Source organism: Diplotaxodon limnothrissa, linkage group LG5 (genome assembly GCF_057381915.1).
Source record: "Diplotaxodon limnothrissa isolate DT_005_m linkage group LG5, D_limnothrissa_male_GT1.1, whole genome shotgun sequence".
In the NCBI taxonomy this organism is placed as follows: Eukaryota; Metazoa; Chordata; class Actinopteri; order Cichliformes; family Cichlidae; genus Diplotaxodon; species Diplotaxodon limnothrissa.
Window position 1 is genome coordinate 21,785,471 of NC_140600.1, and position 18,789 is coordinate 21,804,259.

Here is an 18,789-nt window from a genome sequence, read left to right on the forward strand (position 1 = left end):
CTATTGACAACAGTCACCAAAACAACTTCATTTCCCATGAAGCCTCGAGAAAAAAGATTTCCGGGTCGGTGCCGGAACTGTTTTTTTTTTTCCTTAAAGCAATCGCTTAATATCACTTGGGCAACCGACGAGTTGGGCGGGAACCACAGTTTATTATCTCACATAGTCCGCCTCTCTGGGCGAGTTTCGGGATACTCCAGAGTAAAGTGAAAGCTTACTGGCCGTTGGCGTGTCAGTTTGTGGTTGCTAGCATCTTCGTGTTCCTTGAAAGTTGGCGGTCGAGAAAGTAGAGAAATGTCTTCAGCACAGACAGTAGGTGGCTCGAATAATGGTCTTTGGTTCTACTTTATAAATGTAAACTCCTTCCGGATTTATGTGTGCAGTTAACACAACTTTGCTGCAGCGTTAGACCCTCAACTGCCGCCTTTTTTCAGTCAGTTTAATCTGACGAATCATTTCTAATGCTCTAATTTGGTACGTACAATGGCAACAGCGGTGAGTCGTCGTTTAGTCTTAATTTTTTCGCCCAGACATGAAAATTAAATTAGGAAGTGTGAAAGGGGCGTGTCACTTTCACGCCTAAGTCGACTTGGGACCACAGGCTGCATGTAGGGACACATACAATTACTGCCAGAAGTTTACATCCACTCATCGCGGGCATGAACGTCATAATTTTGGGCTTTTAATGATTTCTTTGAACTGTTCTTTTTTTTCCCAGGGTGGTGACTTTAAAACCAAGAACTAGGTGCACAAGCTTGAAAATAATTTAGATTTTCTACGGGCTCAAGTATAAATATACATTCACTGTATTTTGATACTGAAGAATCTTCAGCGTCTGTTAAATTGATAAACCAAGGCCTATTAACTTTACACTGGTTATCAAGATCAACTACAAATGCTAGTTTCTCAGCATAAAAATGGACAGCGATCCAATGATTGACCAGAAGAAAGGGGAGCTTGATAATGATCTAAGAAGAACTGCAGATTTACACAAGTTAAGAAGGCCTCTTGAACTCATTTCTAAACAACAAATTTTGCTGCAAGCAGTACTGGTTCAAAGTAGATGGAATAGTAAAGGAGGAGGGCTACCTTTTACCTCAAAATCAACAGTTAGATGGTTTAAACTTGGACACAGTTGCATGATCTTAAGCAGACACCAAAGACTGTTTGGAATGGATAAAGCAGGCTAACATTAATCTTATCGAATAGCCTCCCCAAAGCCCCAACTTCAACCCTATTGAAAATTTGTGGACTATGCTTAAAACCATGTCCATGCCAGGAAACCGACTGTTTCAAATGAATTCTACCAATTTTGTCAAAACGCATGGTCAAATACCCAGCCAGAATTATAACACAAACTTATTGAGTAATCAAAAGTGTCTGGTTGAGGTGCAACACACCAAGAGACATTTAACCAAATATTGGTGGGGGTTTATGTATATATTTGACCTTGTGTGGATTAGAGAAAATCCCAAATAAATTCCAACTTTGTTCACCCAATCCTTGTTTTTTAAAGTCAGTAAAGATGTATGTTGTACAATGATTACATCCTGAAAGCAGAACAGTTCAAATACGTAGCAAAAAGCTCAAAATTACATTCATGTCCATGATGAGTGGATATAAACTTCTCACCAGAACTGCAGTTGGCTGGTACCGGATTAGTTGTAATAAATCAGAGGAATGTGTGTCTTCGCTTTCTAAGATTCATGTATTTAAACCATCATATGTTTTCAGATAAACACCTGGTGTATAATTATATATATAAACTAAAAAGACAGTTTATTGTTAAGTTACTGGTTATGTCTTGTTACGGTCATGTCATTACTAAAAGATTGAATATAGAAAATAACTAATGAGAAGCCAAAACTTGGTTCTGTCGCCCAATTGTTGATGTCGTGTTTATTCAGGTTTTTCTTATGTTTGTCCAGTTTCCAGACCAACACAAGCGAGTGTCTGCAAAGTCCAACCCTGGATTTCTGGAGCGTTTAAGTGAAACTACAGGAGGAGCAGTTGTTGGTGTGGGACTGTTTTTCCTCTCGATTTATGTTCTCTTCACCAATGAGGTAGGAAACATTTCCTTCTAAGTAGCTCAGATCATCATGGTCACGATGATTTAACAGTAGACTAAAGACAGCACTTTGTATCTGTGATGGTTTCTTCGTGCAGGGACGGACTCTGCAAACAGCAAAGTCCCTGGATGAAGGTCTCTCCCAGGTTGTATCACTGGGGCCGTATATCAGCTTCGACACACAAAACAACGGCCGTTTAGTTCACCTGTCTGCGAAGCTGCATACTGCAGAGGTGAGCTCGCCTGTATTTTGAACAGTGGTCTGCCCTAGCGTGTATGTATCGGTGTCCCTGATTTGTATATTTTTTATTATGTTTTAGCTTTTTTTTTAAAATTTTTTATTGAGTTCAGTTTCTGTTAGTTTACAGAGCAGTTCAAAGGTTCTGTATTAGTTTCAGTCTTTTAATTATTAAGATATGGAGGATATTTGTCTGGAGCCTTTAACCTGACTATCACAGATTTGCATGACAAAATTTCAGGTGGAGATGCACTTCAAAACTTGTGCCTTCTGTATAGTTTTAGCGTCCCCTACCCCTAAAATTATGGTTTCTGCAGGCCTCCGAAACTGTGCTCAGATATCGAACATCCAGATATTTTAAGAACTTCCATCATTCTGCATTTGCTTGAGCTACACACTCAAGCAAATGCAGTGTGTGTAGCACACTGCATTTGATAAGAAGTGTTTTTTAATCTTTTCATGTAATGAATTAAAATCAGTGTAGGAATTACACAAACACAACTCTTTGTTGACTCACGGTAATGTCATCCAGAGTGTAGCTCAACATGTGTATTCATGCCCCATCAGGCACTCTGTGATAACAGAATTTTACCAAACTGACAAGTACACTAAAAATAAAGGACAACTCTGGAAGATGTTTTATTTTTATTTTAGTTGGCTTTAGTTTTTTTCCAAGTCTAGTTTTCATTGTCATTTCAGTTAACTATTTGTTCCCTACAGCTCAATTTACATATTTGTTTAAATATGTGATAGAAACCTAATAACCTTTGTATGTACATTTGGTAAAAGAACATCCATCCATTGATCCATTGCAGAGAACTGAGCAATGTTGGGGGAATCGGGTCGGAACATACTCCTTTCAGTTTAGGTGAGGAATCAGCTCGGGCGGACGACCGCTTGCTTGCTCTGAACTCTGTGACCGATTATGTATGTTTTTCTCGCATGGATGCAATTGGACATCACGCAGACTTTGTTCCATGGGGCTGGCAGGTTAAAGAGTTTCTGCTCTGGCTGTTTGCCTTCTCACGTGCATCTCTGTTGGGTGATGTCTAAAAAGTTCAGGGCTGCCTTAGTTTGTTTAGATAAACAGGCGGTGGTGCCTGTTATCTGGCTGTGTTTACCCTCATATCTTTGCAGAGGAGGACAAAAGAAGGTAATGTTGAGAGAGACTCAGACAGTGAGAAAGAGTGTTGTATTTATCTATGTTAAATTAATACACAACCGCAGGAGTTGTACAACATGTAAATATTTTTGCTAGTATTTGATTCTATTTTTAATTTATTTTTTGTGGACTTAAATGTGCCACCAGTTGGCTTCCTTGTTTTGATTCTGCTAATGTTTTATTGTTTAATCTGTATACTGAAGCTTCATATAGTTTCACTTGAATTCTTTTGTTTGTGTTTATAGTAATGCATTATTGTACTCATTACATTGTCAGACTTTGACATTGTCGTGTTTAATAATCCAGCATTAAGAATTTTGCATGCACCAATCAGCTGATCATAATTATTAGTAGAGGTGGAAGTGTTGTTGTCTTCAGGTAAGTGTTTTCATCTGGTTTGTTGCTGTTAAATTTTGATGTGTCTGTGCAGCCCCTGTATGACCCCAACTACAAAGTGGTGGTGCATGCAGTGAAGCTGAAGCGGCAGGTGGAGATGTATCAGTGGGTGGAGTACCATGAGAGCAGGTAAGGCTTGTCAGCACTCAGGGTGGGACTGGGTGTGGACATGTTGGCTAGAATGCAGCTGACTGTACGTTTTAATTCAGGGATTACCAGGAGAACGGTGAAACCAAAACAGAAACTACATACACCTACAGTGAGTTTCTTTTTTGCAGTCTGTAATCTTTGGTAACAGCACAGCCTGTGCATAGAGGTTATATTTTATAACTCCTTTTTTGTAGACACTGAGTGGAAGCCAGAGTTGGTGAACAGTCGTAATTTTGATAAGGAGATTGGTCACCAGAACCCGAGGTACTAAAACATATTTAATATGGTCTTCTTGTGTTTGTGTGTGCATCCAGTCCATGCTCACTTCAGTCTTTGTGTTTCAGTGCCATGGCTGTTGAGAGTGTGATGGTGGTGTCTCCTGAAGTCCGAACTGGGCCATTCATTCTGTCTAAAGGTTTGTCTAAGCAAACACACAGCCACTACACATATGCTGTGTTTCATGTGTTTGGATTTTAGTACTCAGTTAATTTCCTGGTTATCATCAGGCCTGGTGGAGCAGATAAATAACTTCCAGACACTGAGTTTGGGGGATTTTCCTGTCTTTAACTTGGACCCTTTTCTCTCTATTCATGATGACTACTTCTATCACACTCCAAATCCACGCAGGCCAGAGGTGAGCATCTAGTCGTGAGTGCCTCACAAATAATCTCAGTGTTGCACTCTGTAATATGTTATGCGTTCCACACTTGTTGACTTTGAATTTGTTTGAATTCATGAGGTGGGTGACGTGCGGGTGAGGTTCTCCTTCGCTGGACTGAGCAGTGACAACTCACGCCACGGCCCTGCTCAGACGGTACAAGCTACAAATGTCTGATTAACACATTCTCTGCCTACATTTGCACTGGGTCTTGACTGTAGTCTGTTTATAGGAGACTGATGTACCTTCAGGATCTGAAAAGTGAATTCAGTGCCTTAAACCTGCATTCTTTCTGATGGCCACCAGGGGGAGACTCCTGGTTAAAAACAAAGTCTGATTGTGTAGAAGTTTATGGAAAAGTGACCCTACTTTTCATTTCACTGTTACCCAGTAAACATTTTCCTAATAAGTTTATGGTCTCAGTTGCTAGCATCAAATCTTCAGTAGAACATAATAGTCATGAGCATGCAATATTCTCAGTAAACTCTAACCCTTATTCCTGAGGTTGACTTCACTACAGCTATGTCCATCTTTTATGTACTGTCTTTGGTCACAACCTACATGATGTTCTTATGTTGCTATTTATAACATTCAATAATAAAATATTTTATCATTAACTTTCATAAAAATCTATTTAAGTAGTGTTTTAAATGATTATTAATACAAATAGAATTTGGATAGTCAAATATATGATCAAGTATTTCAAACATTTACTGTTTATGAGTAGTTATTAGAATATTTTGGTGGAGGTATGGAAACTTAATATTGTTTTTAAGTTTTATCCATAACAGAATGACGTGGGATATTTTCTTGATTGTTTTTATCTATAATGTACCTGTGTACTACTATAAAACTGCACATGAAATAAAAAATTGTATACTGTAAACATATAGAATGTACTATACTGTTAAATGAGTAAATTTACACGGCACCAAATAATCATGGTAAAACTTTTTCACAGCTGTTTTTTTTTGAAAGTTTAGTAGATCAACATGAGGACAGTTCTGGTCTCCTTTGGCTGCTTACATTTATGGGATTATTAAAAAAAAGTTGTTTTGTTGAGGAAAAAGATGTATGTTCTTCAGCCAAATGTGCCGTTTATTATATTCCAACCAAAAGCCCCAAACAAACAAATGTTCAGTTTACCATGAAATATGAGCAGGAACAAATATTGTCAAAAGAGTTGCTCATTTATGTATTTATATTAGATTAAAACTAAGTCTCTAACTCTGCTTCACATGCGGTTTTTCAGGTCAGTATTGTTGCCATGCAGAGAGGGGAGCAGCTGCTGCCATTTAAAACCAGATCAGGAGACACTCTGGAGATCCTTTATCTGGAGGAGCTCTCTGCGGAGGTCAGCGTGGGCTTCATTTCCATTTGTTGGTTTAAATTCTCTTTCTGTGTGTCTATCTGGGTAAAGCGTATTTCTGTGTTATCTGTAGGAGGTGTTTGCGAGGGAGCACCAGTTTAACAGCATGAAGACTTGGGGACTCCGGGCTGCAGGCTGGGCCCTCATGTTCCTTGGTATCCAGCTGAGCATGCAAATCATCTACACGCTGGGTAAATTAACCCTGCTGCTGTACAGTTGTGAGTTTCCTTCCTTGCTTCTATTATTCATACTTCCTGTCTGTTGTGTTCCTGCAGTGGACTGGGTTCCTGTCCTTAGAGAGCTCGTGTCCATTGGACTGAAGATCTTCGCCTTGTGCGTCTCCTGCTCGCTGTCTCTTATCGTTATTGGGTTTGGCTGGCTTTATTACCGACCGTTGGTGGCAGTAGCTCTAGGAGCGCTGGCTGTTCTTCCGATATTTCTCGCCCGCTCAGGACTTCCCGCCAAGAAGAACGCATGACTATTGAACTGATGATTATAGATTTTCTGATGGTGAGCTGCAGATGTTTTGTGTTGCCAGTTTTTTCCCCCAGTTTGTTACAGCCTGCACAAAGGGTTGTTGTTGATTTAAACAAACATTGAGTGTATGGGTTTGTTTTTTGGTTAAATAAATTTAATCCAGCATGCATCAGTTTCACTGGCAATATATAGATTTTTACTTCACCAAAGTTGTTCCTTCCATTATATGTTTGGGTTTTTTTTTTTAGCTTGAATGTTTTTCACCCAGTTAAAAATAAATGCAGTCGAATCCAACAGTCCTGGACAAAACTCAGTGCTCAACACTCTTCAGAACTTTGCATTATTAAGGTTGGATTTAATACACTGATAAGTGAAACTGCAGTAGTTTTAGCTATGTGCATCCAATTAATTGTTTAACTGTATATTTGTTACATACCTCTGTTTTCACTGTTTATAAAGCTCAGTAGGTTTAATAATAATTATTTGTAATCAAAAATTCAGTTCTTACATGTAAAACTGAAAAGACACCAAAGAAGTGGGGTTCTCAATTGTGTTTGCTTTAAATGTTGAGTAAAAGTTTGAAACTACTTTTGGCTCATGTTTTCATTCAGGAAAAAGATCACCTTCAACTAGAGATGATTACTGATATGTGCTTAGAACAAAAAGTGAAGGTAGAGGCAGTTTGACCCCCAGAAAGTCTGGGCAGGTTTATTTTTCACATTCACTGTCCTGATCAGTAAACATCTCGGCTGTCAGTTTTTTAACAACTATTAATGGGATTCATTGACATGCTTGTGTGCACTCAGGCTCAGCTCACAGGGGAACGGCCAAAGAGTGGCCCGCATTAATCCAAAATGTTCACCATAAACTGAGGAGCCTAAAGCATAGGCTGGCCTTTGATTTTCCTCACCACTGCATAAAGTTGAATTCTGTTCCTAGGCAGGGCTTTAATTCATTAGTTCAGTTTAATTCAGTGTTCAATCAAGTGATGCAAGTTATCCAGATTCTTACAAAGTAATTTATTACACAAAACACTAAGTTTCCATTTGCATTTTAGCAAAAAGATTTTCCAGTCTCGCATTGTGCATGTGATCATAATGCAGATTTGTTTATGAAGAACACAAACAAATTTTGACTTTGTGTGCACGAGTTTGTCAATAATTAAAGGACTACGGGTCACAGTGAGCAGGTACTTCAACCCTAGTTGGCTGTGGAAACATTCCTCTGATCAGCTCGCAGGGCTTTAGCACTTAACTGCAGTTGGCAGGCTGACACTACGGTTCCCCCGCTGACCTTTTTGATTACATAGAACGTGTGGATAAAGGAGGTTTGATTATTATGGCAAATTTACTTATGTTTAAGTACAAAAAAAGTATTTTCCATAACTTCAAAGTTGAATACTGACAGAACCTGACTAGTTTTGCTTAAGACCAAAAAGAAATAAAGAAATAAAAGAAAAGTAAAAGCATTACATCTTTAGTAAAAACTGGGGAGAACAGTCTTTTGGGTGGGTGTGTTGGGGGTAGGTTTGACCTAATTCTCCTTCTTTCCCCCTCCAGGAAGCAGTCCTCATGCCTCCTTTTACAGTAGGACGCATTTATTACTCTTCTTTCCCCGCCTGGCCTGTAGTGCAGCCCTGGTAGCCATCTCGAATACTTCCCTCACACCATCCTTTGTTTTTGCAGAGCACTCCATGTATCCAAAGGCACCAATCCTGTTAGCCATGTCCCGCCCATCCTCAGGTTTAACGGGTTCCTAAAATAAATATAAAGGTCAAGAAGCAATGTTAGGAAAAAATCTTTCACTGACAAAGTTTGTTTGTTTTCTTGCTCAGGGCGTTAAGTTTTACCTGCTTCATTTTGGCAAGTTCCCTCCGAGTGTGCTCATCATTACGCAGATCCTTTTTGTTTCCCACTAGTATAATGGGAACATTAGGGCAGAAGTGTTTCACTTCAGGGGTCCACTTCTCAGGGATGTTCTCTGAATAAGGAGACAAATATAGCAGCATTCAAAGCAGAGACACACGGCTGTTGATTATTTTCCTAATGGATTACCGTACTGTTGCTCTGTAACCCAGCAGGAAAACACTAATGATCACAGACTCCTATAGGCTAAGAGGATGTCATTTAACATGTTTTGTTGTGCAAACAATGCAAAAATAAATAAAATGCTGACATTTGGCAGCAAGCAGAAATTAAACGATTATTTGTCTTAACTTAAAATCACTGCTAGTGACTTTTCTTTTAACTTGTAAAAGTTGCAGCTCTGGGCTGTATGCGAGATAAGGTGGTGTGGACTTGAATCAAGAAGAGCAGATACTTTAGATGGAGAAACTTGAGAACAAGGTGTGCTGTAATGGTACAGATCACATGATAAATGTGCGTCCACTGTGATGTACAGAGGAGAGCAAACTGAGACTCATGGTGGGAGACAGTCATAACATGACTCCGTGTCCAACAGCTGTTTTCTATGTTTCTGATTCTTAATATTAGATTATTCAAGCTATGACCAAATCTCAAGAATTTCCATCGGGTCTGTTTACAGTGAACTCTTTTTTTCTCATTACCAATGGTATTGCAAGTGCTCAAGCCATTATTTACAATAAATATACACATATATTAAAAAAAAAAAAAGTGGCTCCATAGTGTTATGGTTTACACATTCATCAGGAAGGGCATCCGGTGAATCTGCCAAATCAAACATGGGGGGCAACCTACTGTGGTGACACCATGTGAATGAGGGAGCAGCTAAAAGCCAGTATCCTCTAGTACACTTCGTCTTATTCCTGGCAAGATTGCTGTGACATTATTGTCAATACTCCTTCTTACCCAGGTACTGGTTCAAAACGCAGGCGCTACTGTTAAATATATATAGTAATAATATAGCGCGTAACTCCTGCCTCTTCTGTATTACCATCTTATTTTTTCTAATACAGTTTTTTAATGGAAACCCTTGTATTTAAACATTTAGGTTTAACAGAGAAGCTGATCAGGTAAAACAAACAAATGGAAAGTAAAAAACATTTTACTCTGAATTTTCAGGCCAATATTTGAATCCTGAATTTGTCTTTTATGTGCTACACAAGGCAAAGACCTTAAATAGAGTAGGGGTAACTAGGTGGTGGAAGTAACTAGAAGGTGTTCAAAAATCACCTTTAACCACCAATGAAAACACAAAGAACTGGCCCACATAAGAGTTTCAGATTTCAAAACAATCTCCAGAGGTTTTAACTCAAGGAGAGCCTTTTCTGCACCCATTCACTCAGTAAAGCAGTGGGCAGCTATCAATCCAGCGCCCAGGCAGCAGTGTGCAGGGATGGTACCTTACTCAGGTAGCCGTTCGGTGGATTTCAACCCCCGACTTTCTGATCATGGGGCGAACACTCTAACTACTGAGCTATCCCCTCCCTTTTTTAATAGTCTTTTTTCCCCCTCCCACAAAGCCTTTGGTGGTTTAGTCATAATAATTTAAAATTAAAAATGAGCTGCAACATTGCTGAGTCTCCTCTGTTTTTACTTACCAAGACTGTCAGGGCTGTCAATGGAGAAACACATGAGAATGACATCAGTGTCTGGATAGGAGAGCGGGCGCAGTCTGTCATAGTCCTCTTGACCTGCTGTATCCCAGAGTGCTAACTCGACCTGCCAAAAGTGTTTAGAAGCTGAAATATCTTCGAGCAGTGCACAGTCGGTAGCAGGTGGGCAGGTCAGACAATTAATTTTGCCAATAAGCAGAACTCAATCTGCTCAATAATTCAAACTCATGCAGGTTAGACTAGATCTAACATGTTGGTCTCCTGTGAAAATTAACTGCCCACCCTGGTCTATAGGTTTAGCATTACATGAGTGCAGCCACTAGAGTCCTCCAGTTACAAAACACCGATTCTGGGAAGAAATAAATACTGCTTACCTGTTTGCTGTCGACTTCAATGTCAGCAACATAGTTCTCAAACACTGTGGGCACGTAGACTTCTGGAAACTGGTCCTTACTGAACACGATGAGCAAACAGGTCTTCCCACAGGCTCCATCTCCCACTATGACCAGCTTTTTCCTGATTGCTGCCATAGCTTCAGGAAAAAATATAGAAGATTGATTAAAACACGTGAACGTCATCTATATCAGAGTGGGTAATTTTATTTTATTACACTGAAGCATTGTCCAACTTTCTAACACTATGCCTGTGATAAACGATGAACTGCCAGCAACCTTCAGCTGTGCTGGCAAAGTCCAAACAAAATAACACCGGGGCTAACTGTGCAGCTTTCTGCGACAATATCACCACCATCACGGCTTTTCATGGTCCCCTGATCAGCCATACTGTACATACTGTCAAGGGCCCATCGCGACATAGTTGGCTTACAAATTAAGAGTCATACAGTGAAGCCCTCTACTGTGATGTTACGTTTCCGCTCCGGTGTTTCTGACCCTCTCCGGCATCAAGCTCGAACAAAAAAATACACATACATATCCCGTCAAACATTTATTCCATCACTACAACACTGGCCGTATTAACATGCAAATGTATGTCAGCGAAATATAACTTGGACCCCCGCAGTGGTGTTTGACCCAGATTTAGTCTAGGAGGATGTTGTGTTTACTGAAGCTAGCTAATCATCGAGCGTTAGCTTAGCCGGATGTGTGTGTCCTGTAAGCTCAATTTGAATGTTTACAATATAACTCAGGGGTGCTACAGTAAATGCGTACAACACGTGTGATATAATGTACTCAGGCCGTGTTTGTCGTTTATTTCAAGCTGCTGAGCCGGAATCATTGCTTCTCCTTTCAGTAACAAACCGGTACCGGTTTAGCCTGCTAGGCTAGATAGCTAGACTTAGCTTAGCATAACGGAAGTCTATATGACTTTATCGGTCCGTTAGCTCACTAGCTAGGCTAGGCGAAATATTGAAGACACAGATTTATAGTCAGAACAATAGTATAATTACCCACAATAAGTGTTAGAAAATATAACAGCTACAGGATTCTTGAAAATATTTCCAACTCACCAAGTTATTAGTTAAAAATCTACTCAAATGAAGCCCAAGTAGTGCTTTGTTAGCTTCCGCCGCTGCTTCTTTACTGTGCGCCGCTATGAAGGATTAACAGGAGGGAAGTGAGGGGGTGGGGACCGCACAACAATGTACTACAGTACAACACCACTCTTCTCAATAATAACAATAACAATAACAATAACAATAACAACAACAACAACAACAACAATAATAATATCACTGTTTTAATCAATACTTGTATACAGCAACATAAAAATAACATATATATTAGCTTTTTTTATATATTAGATTAAACACATATGTTATATATAAGGAGGGACAGAGTACCATATAATTATTGGGGTTTTTTTTTTCGTATTTTACTTTCTGTTATTGAAATTTGCATTTCCTGTATTAAACTTGAATAGAGAGCATCATTATAAAAATTTCAAGCAGGAACTGACACTCACACCTGCAATTATATCTTCAAACTGCAACATCAACATTGTTAATAACATTTTATTACAAAGATCTGCCTGAGTTGTCATTATCATCATCATCGACTCTTTACAATTTTCTTCCAGGTGATACAATTTCTAATATAACTTTGGTCCAATATTTGAAGTTTGGGGAGGATGTGTCTTTTCATGCACTAAGAATTCTTCTTGCAACTGTGATTGCCCTTACTTTTAGCACCGCTAAATTGTATTTCGATGCTGTGGGTGGGACTGATCAGCCTACCAATACACATAATTTTGGTAATAAGGGTATTATCAAATTTATCCATATCTGAGCTTCTGAGCTCTATACCTGCTTATATTTCCAAGTAGCATGTGCTAATGTTTGCATGTCTAGATTGCATGTCCAACATAGGTCGCTGGATGTTACACTCATACTATGAAGTTTAGAGGGAGTGAAATAAAAACTGTGTATTAGTTTATATTGCATGGATTTTCCCCTCTACCTCTTTTGTGTATTTATGGATGAGCAATATCAGAAAGGAGTACATCAGTGGGTCAGCTGAGATTGAACATTTTGGAAAAAAGTTAGAGGTAAAGCTGAGATACTCTGGACAGGTGCAAAGGGGGGATAGTGAATATATTGGACTCCATAACATAATGAATATGGAAATGCAAGATAGGAAGAACAGAGAGAATGATCACACACACACACACTGTAAAAATTAAAGGACAGACACGAGAAACACCCTTCAACCTGGTTCTGAGTGTTGATGTTTCATAGTTTGTCCACCAGAGGCAACTTCCTGTTGGAAACACCTGTTTTGAAGTCTGCAAACAACGACAACAAAGTGATCCGAGCAGTGGGGCAAAGAGTAAAGGTGGGATTACACTTTCCATGTCCATGAGCCACTAGGGTCAGCGTGACGTAAATTTCCTCATCAGACTGTGAATACGAGAGTCAGTGTGGTTGTCTGTGTACCTGCCTGTTTTTTGTTTATATTACAGCGCATCAACTATGCATGCACCCAAGGTCATGGACTTTAAGTGGACTTCAGAGAAGTATAATAAATAATGGCTAGTTGGCTGTCGGGTTTCCAGCTGTCTGTGTTCATGTCTGCAATGGAGAATAATCAAGGCCTAAATGAGTAAATAATAACTACATGTAAGTGTTGTGGAAATCTGTTTGTCTGAAATGAAAACAATCCCAGCTGATATTTCCGAATATCGTAATTTTAAAATGATCAAATATCGGTATCCTTATCAGTCTTAATTTTTTTTTTTACCTTTGTTGGATTTAGAGTAAAAATCAATTGCTGGCTTTCAGTTTTGTTTCTAGAGTATTACCTGGATTTAGTCTGCTAACTGATTTTTGATAGGTAACGCTGCAACATTTTTAAATAATCCTAAACTATTTTAGGCGTACGCACCATGAAAGTCAATGCATCGACTAAATGTCCTTTTCAATAGGCCACAGGCACGCCTGACAGCGTGAAACTGAAGCAGGAAAAAGGGTGACGTGCCAAAATGTTTTCTGTGATCACTTCTAATAAATCTGCTTCACAGCTTTGAGATCCATAGATAAAGTTCAGCCCATCAGTGCTTTCATGTCAGTGGATGAAGTCTCATTTTTCCATGACAGCACTGTGTTCATGCTGTTATACACTTTTGTAAAGACTACAAAAAACATGAGCATCTTATAAAGTCTGATTTAAGAGATTATAGAGTACAGTATAGTAGAAGTCTGATCTTTATTCAATGACAGTAATGTTGCATATAGAAATGACAGAAAAATTACTGTAAAATCAAATTATAGCAACTTTATTGTAAATGCAATTACATCATTTACAGAAGGGTTTTTTTTACTGTAAAAAGTTTTTACTGTCACTTTTTACAGTAACTTTACTGACATCCAGCTGCCAGTAAGAATTTGCTGTAGACTGACTTATCTGTATCATGAGTATTAATGGTCTGATCCTTTAAGTTCATTTACTTTAGTCACTACTTAAATAGAATTTTAAATTGTAATGAAGTATTTCTACACTGAGCTGCTGCAACATTTACTTCAACCTGAGCTCTCCTCCTGTATCAGCATATAGCTCTTAAATGGCACATGGCTTCATTTAATATTGCAGTAAATCCCAATGAAGGAACCTCATTCTGATAAAGATCAATGTGATCTCGATAGAGATTTTATTCTGCTTATCCCGATCATTTAACTGTGGCCTGAGAAACGATTTAAGCCTTTCGGCGGCAGGTTGGAGCTGAAAGGCACACAAACAGAGCGTGAGCTGGCAGTGCAGCAGTGTATTAATAACCGCAGCACTTACTCTAATCCTGATAAGAGGCTTTTTCTGCGCTGCTCAGTTCCAACTCGTGGAAACGAGCTCAGATGCGCTTCCATGAAAACAGTAATACCTCACATTTATCTGTGTGCTCAAGTGACCAGTAATTCAGAAGAGGGGAGGGAGGGAAAGACACACACACACACACAACAGCTGGAAAAACAAACATTTCCGAGATTTAATTCTCAGAAATGGTATTTATAATCCTCTTCTACAAGCTACAAACAGGCCCTCTTTGTTGGCTTTTGCATTCGTTGAAGAGCATTTGATTTGTTTATGTTTCCTTTCTGGAAATGAAAGATATCAGATTTCTGTCAGGATTGTGAATACTAAGGAAGTCCACATCACATTATATGCAAACACTGAATTGACAGCAGAACTCTGGGTACAGACTCTGCATGGTTCCTTTATTTGTCTCACATGTTGTTTTGTCTTGTTTTGCAGTTTACACATCTGTTTGTGTGTATTTTGGAGTTTTAATCTCTTCCACTGGAGAAAAACTGTTTTTAAGTTACGAAACCCCAAATTATTACTGTCATCTCTGCTAGAGCAACAAAGCACAGAGTAGATGTTTTCTTCACTGATTTATTATTTATAAGCGGAGGCTGCTTTATTGAAGAACACTCGAAACAGCTGGTTTAGGAGCTGCTTTCTTCTCACTGGGCCACATTATCAAAAAAAGAAGGAAAGAAAACAACTCACATATTGGCATTGCACATTTCACAGTAGCTGGGGTCGGCATGTAAAAATAATTGAATATTTATTGAAGAATACCAGCAGCAGTGCAGTAAGAATAAGCTCATTCATGAGCAGTGAGGTCAAGAGTGGTTTATTATACATAAATATATCAAAGAGTCCCCGATTCACAGTATCCGCTCAACGACGCGACCATATTCCAGTCTGACTGTCCTGTCGCTGAGGGGCAGGTATTATATAGAGAAAGGATAGTCCTGCAAGTAGAAGAGCAGAGGCTTTGGGAGGGGCAGCTGGTTGGGGCAGTTAGTGTGCCTGTTGATGGTGAGGCGTGTCAGGTGCTGCAAAGAAGGGAAAACCTCCAGTTTGTGAAGCGGGTGCTTCAGCTTCAGGGGTACTCCTCTGTCTTTAGCTGCGTGCTGGGAAGGGTCAGGTTCCATTTGGGGGTGAATGTCACTAGATGTCTGGTCCTGTGCTGCGTGGCCTGAGCTGGTGTAGTGCTGTATAAGGCTGAGAACATCTGGGAAGGACTGCAGCTGAGGCAGGCCAGGGGAGACAGAGTCCAGCCAGAAACAGCCCTTGCTGTACTCTATACGCACGCTGGTAGGTCCACAGCGAGTCTTCACTGACAGAGCCAGCATGTACTGTGGATGGCTGCTGTCCCGCACCAGGAATGTGCCTTCAGACTTTGTGAGGAGAGCTTCCCGAGCTTTACTTGCTGAGATGGGACCCCAGTACCAACCTGTGGAAGAAGACAGTTCAGTTATTAGTGTTTTTGTTTTTTGTTTTTTAATAGCCACATGGACACTGACACTAGAAGTGTTTAAATGTGGCTGGCGTACCAGAAGTCTGCAGATACTGGAAGGTGGTGGTGATGCAGCGGAGGTCATCTGCTGGGTCCCAGGATGAAGGGGCAGGATCCGAGCAGGATGACTTTCTTTGTTCCTCATGATGGAAAATGGTCACCGCCTGTACAACCATTGCTGACTTGACAGCACACCTGTGGAGACGACGATGACCATGTAGGAACTAAGAGATCATCTGAACTATATTCCCTTAATTAATGCGAATTGAGTTGCTTATGTCAAATATGTCTGTCCCAAATCTCCCCGTAGTGTTAGCTGGTTGGAGATCTGTCGACACTCCACCACCCTACTGATGGAAGCATTATAATCATGAAAGTGACCATTCCCATCAGGACAACGGGAAAAGTGATCAGTCAGAAAACCTTTGTGCTTATTTACAGTGAAGCCTGCCGCTAAGGTTACAAACAGAGTCCCCTCACCACAGGGTTAAAGAGCACCTTTAAAAAGACACCCATCTATATTTACACACACACGCACAACTCAAGTAAATGTGCCAATTCAGTTACGCTGAATCCAGCTTTATTTATACTGCGCCAGTTCATAATAACTCGTCTCTTCACCTTATTTTGTACCTTACTTTGAATCATGCATACTGCAATAAAATACCCATAATTACCCAAATCATATTAGAAATGTTCTTACCTCAAATCAGGAAAAACCATAAGGATTGAAACCAGTGTAAAAACAGCCCTGCAGTGAATATTTATAATATTATTTATAAAATAATAATAAACGGTCCTCCAAAGTTTTCGGTTCAGTCCTTCAAAATGATTCAAATATATATAAGCGTGCTGAGCGCTGGATGTGCGACTGAAGCGCTCCCCTCACTGAGTGAGGCGCAGAGGAGACAGCAGCTCTGTTCAGCCGGACAGAGGTTCCCGGAATCTGTTTCCAAGAAAGGTTTTGTGTTTCAGCGCCCGCAGGGACGCAAGAGCCGCCCGCTGCTGGCCACCTCTGCGTCGGGCTCCGTCAATAAGCACAACTTCCGCCAAACCTTTCAAAATAAGATGTAAAAGACCCTCTCAACTCTTAACTAAACGGGATGAATTGCATCGGAACCGCAACGAGCTGGGCGCTGTTAAATGGCCTCATTGTTTGCTGTCACGTTTGCAGGATTTAGTTTTCGTTTTGATTCTTTTTTTAATGTTATAATTAGTTAGTTTTAATCTTTTAACACTGCAGGTGCAATTAAAAAAAAAAAGCTAAGAAATAACAGCCATAGAAGTTTGCTTCTGCCACTGACGTTTTCTTTTCTTTATTTAGAAAAACACATATTTGTTTGTATATCTGTCTTTTGTGCCCGTAAGTCAAAATGGACTTAGAATTTCTAAATTTCAAGTTACATAAGGGTTAGGGTTGGTCTGAGACTTCTAACTCAAAATGCTGAGAAGATAACACCACATGTACCATGATAATAATAACTATAAATAAAGTTGTAGATTTTAAATGGAAAATTGATAAATTTGATTATACCCTATAATATTATAAATAATTTTTTTTGTAAATAATAAAAATGTTGAGAAATAAACAAAGTCTGTGGAAGTTATCATATAATACATAGTAACAAAATTATTTTAAAGGTAGCCTTTATTACAACAGATCACTGGTCAGTGTTGGGGGATAATGTGTTTAAAATACAAAATATGAGTAACTGTATTCCGTTACAGTTACCGTTTAAAAATGTGGTATTTAGAATACAGTTACATTGTTGAAATAAATGGATTACACAGCGGTATTTTCCTGTTTTATATTGTCGCGGGTCAGGACTGTTTGGGTTTTGTTTGACAGCTATGTTCTGCGGCAACGTTATGGTTGCCATGGTTACAGGGTGCCGCTCTCTCTGCGAGTGTGTGTTTCCTGGGTGAGAGCGCGCCTTTTTGTTGTTGTTGTTGTTGTTGTTGTGCTAAGCTAATGGGCAGAGTGTTACAGGTATCGCCCTAAAGAATGTTGCCTCATGGGCAGTGTAGTCCGTGCTGCAGGGAGAATGGACCGCCATACCCGTTATGTGTCTGTGATCGCGAGGAGGGAGAAAAAGGAGAGTGGAAAAGTAACAGTTGTCATTCAGCAGAAACGGGAGCTGGAAGCATGTAAATATAATAATAATCACTGCAGCCAAGAAGAGTGCCTGACAAGCCCAGTTCTAAGTATGCTATTAAGACTCGACTGTAGGCCCTACACCGTGTTCGTGTTTTCCTCCGAAACAATAAGTTCCGTTGGAGCAGCCTTTCAACGCCTTTCTCTGTCTCTCGCAAGCAAAGTTGACCCAGATAACAAAGTAAAGCTATTTTTCATCTATGAGCCCAACACGGAACCGGACGTATTAGCCAGAGGTCCCTTTACTATGGTTAGGAGCCGCGGACCTCCAGTAATAGTAATAAATCACACAGAAATAGTACATTCATGTAGTTGTAAAAAGCACGATAATATATTAAGTAATCCAAAGTATTCAGAATACGTTACTCTCATTGAGTAACGTAACGGAATACGTTACAAAATACATTTTGGGGCATATATTCTGTAATCTGTAGTGGAATACATTTTAAAAGTAACCTTTCCAACACCCTACACTGGCTGCATTAAAGCGTGTATTGACAAAGTCAACCTCTTATTTTGAAAGCTTCCGGTTATGTTCAGCTTACCATGCTGCTGTTGATAAGTGCTGCTGTTGATAAGTGCTGTTGTCATGCGCGAAGGAAATATTGTTTATTTACAATTATTCTGCGCAAGACTGTGATATTACGCAATACCAACTTTAAGTGTGCAGACTGTAGTTATTATTTTATTGTATGACACTCGGTGAAGATTATGTCCAAACATTGCAGCATGTTAATATTTAATTCTTCAGCTCTTTATTTCTGTACTAAATGTGTTATGTTATCATGAAGAAAATTAGGTGTGGCGCCTTCCCTCTTGCAGATGAG

The 18,789-nt window shown here is 39.6% G+C and overlaps 3 protein-coding genes across 3 annotated transcripts; 1 reads left to right on the forward strand and 2 right to left on the reverse strand.

Annotated features, from left to right (window-relative positions):
• Positions 1–223: 223 nt before the first annotated feature.
• tmem43 (transmembrane protein 43) lies at positions 224–6,915 on the forward strand. Its single transcript, XM_085354225.1, has 12 exons — positions 224–312; positions 1,929–2,063; positions 2,167–2,301; positions 3,899–3,993; positions 4,074–4,123; positions 4,209–4,278; positions 4,359–4,429; positions 4,521–4,648; positions 4,754–4,828; positions 5,925–6,026; positions 6,115–6,232; positions 6,317–6,915. The coding sequence occupies exons 1-12, from the start codon at positions 295–297 to the stop codon at positions 6,517–6,519; spliced, it is 1,200 nt and encodes a 399-aa protein (XP_085210351.1). The 5' UTR covers positions 224–294; the 3' UTR covers positions 6,520–6,915.
• A 286-nt stretch (positions 6,916–7,201) lies between these two features.
• Positions 7,202–11,611, reverse strand: LOC146632263 (rho-related GTP-binding protein RhoA-B). The gene is made up of 5 exons (XM_085353265.1): positions 11,522–11,611; positions 10,428–10,585; positions 10,039–10,159; positions 8,368–8,498; positions 7,202–8,273 (listed from the first exon to the last, which is right to left on the reverse strand). The coding sequence occupies exons 2-5, from the start codon at positions 10,581–10,583 to the stop codon at positions 8,100–8,102; spliced, it is 582 nt and encodes a 193-aa protein (XP_085209391.1). The 5' UTR covers positions 10,584–10,585; positions 11,522–11,611; the 3' UTR covers positions 7,202–8,099.
• A 3,483-nt stretch (positions 11,612–15,094) lies between these two features.
• Positions 15,095–16,677, reverse strand: cishb (cytokine inducible SH2-containing protein b). The gene is made up of 3 exons (XM_085354226.1): positions 16,511–16,677; positions 15,845–16,002; positions 15,095–15,744 (listed from the first exon to the last, which is right to left on the reverse strand). Exons 1-3 carry the CDS (start codon positions 16,528–16,530, stop codon positions 15,239–15,241), a joined length of 684 nt encoding a protein of 227 aa, XP_085210352.1. The 5' UTR covers positions 16,531–16,677; the 3' UTR covers positions 15,095–15,238.
• Positions 16,678–18,789: the final 2,112 nt, after the last annotated feature.

Excerpts from the sequence above, each read along its gene's own strand:
- tmem43 (XM_085354225.1), top strand. Across the intron at positions 3,994-4,073 it reads GTGGAGTACCATGAGAGCAG|GGATTACCAGGAGAACGGTG; the intron begins GTAAGGCTTGTC and ends GTTTTAATTCAG. Across the intron at positions 6,233-6,316 it reads GCAAATCATCTACACGCTGG|TGGACTGGGTTCCTGTCCTT; the intron begins GTAAATTAACCC and ends GTGTTCCTGCAG.
- LOC146632263 (XM_085353265.1), bottom strand. The coding sequence starts at position 10,583 with ATGGCAGCAATCAGGAAAAAGCTGGTCATAGTGGGAGATGGAGCCTGT. Across the intron at positions 10,160-10,427 it reads TTGAAGTCGACAGCAAACAG|GTCGAGTTAGCACTCTGGGA; the intron begins GTAAGCAGTATT and ends CACTTTTGGCAG. Across the intron at positions 8,274-8,367 it reads AACTTGCCAAAATGAAGCAG|GAACCCGTTAAACCTGAGGA; the intron begins GTAAAACTTAAC and ends TATTTATTTTAG.
- cishb (XM_085354226.1), bottom strand. The coding sequence starts at position 16,530 with ATGGTTTTTCCTGATTTGAG. Across the intron at positions 16,003-16,510 it reads ATGGTTTTTCCTGATTTGAG|GTGTGCTGTCAAGTCAGCAA; the intron begins GTAAGAACATTT and ends TCGTCTCCACAG. Across the intron at positions 15,745-15,844 it reads CCAGTATCTGCAGACTTCTG|GTTGGTACTGGGGTCCCATC; the intron begins GTACGCCAGCCA and ends CTTCTTCCACAG.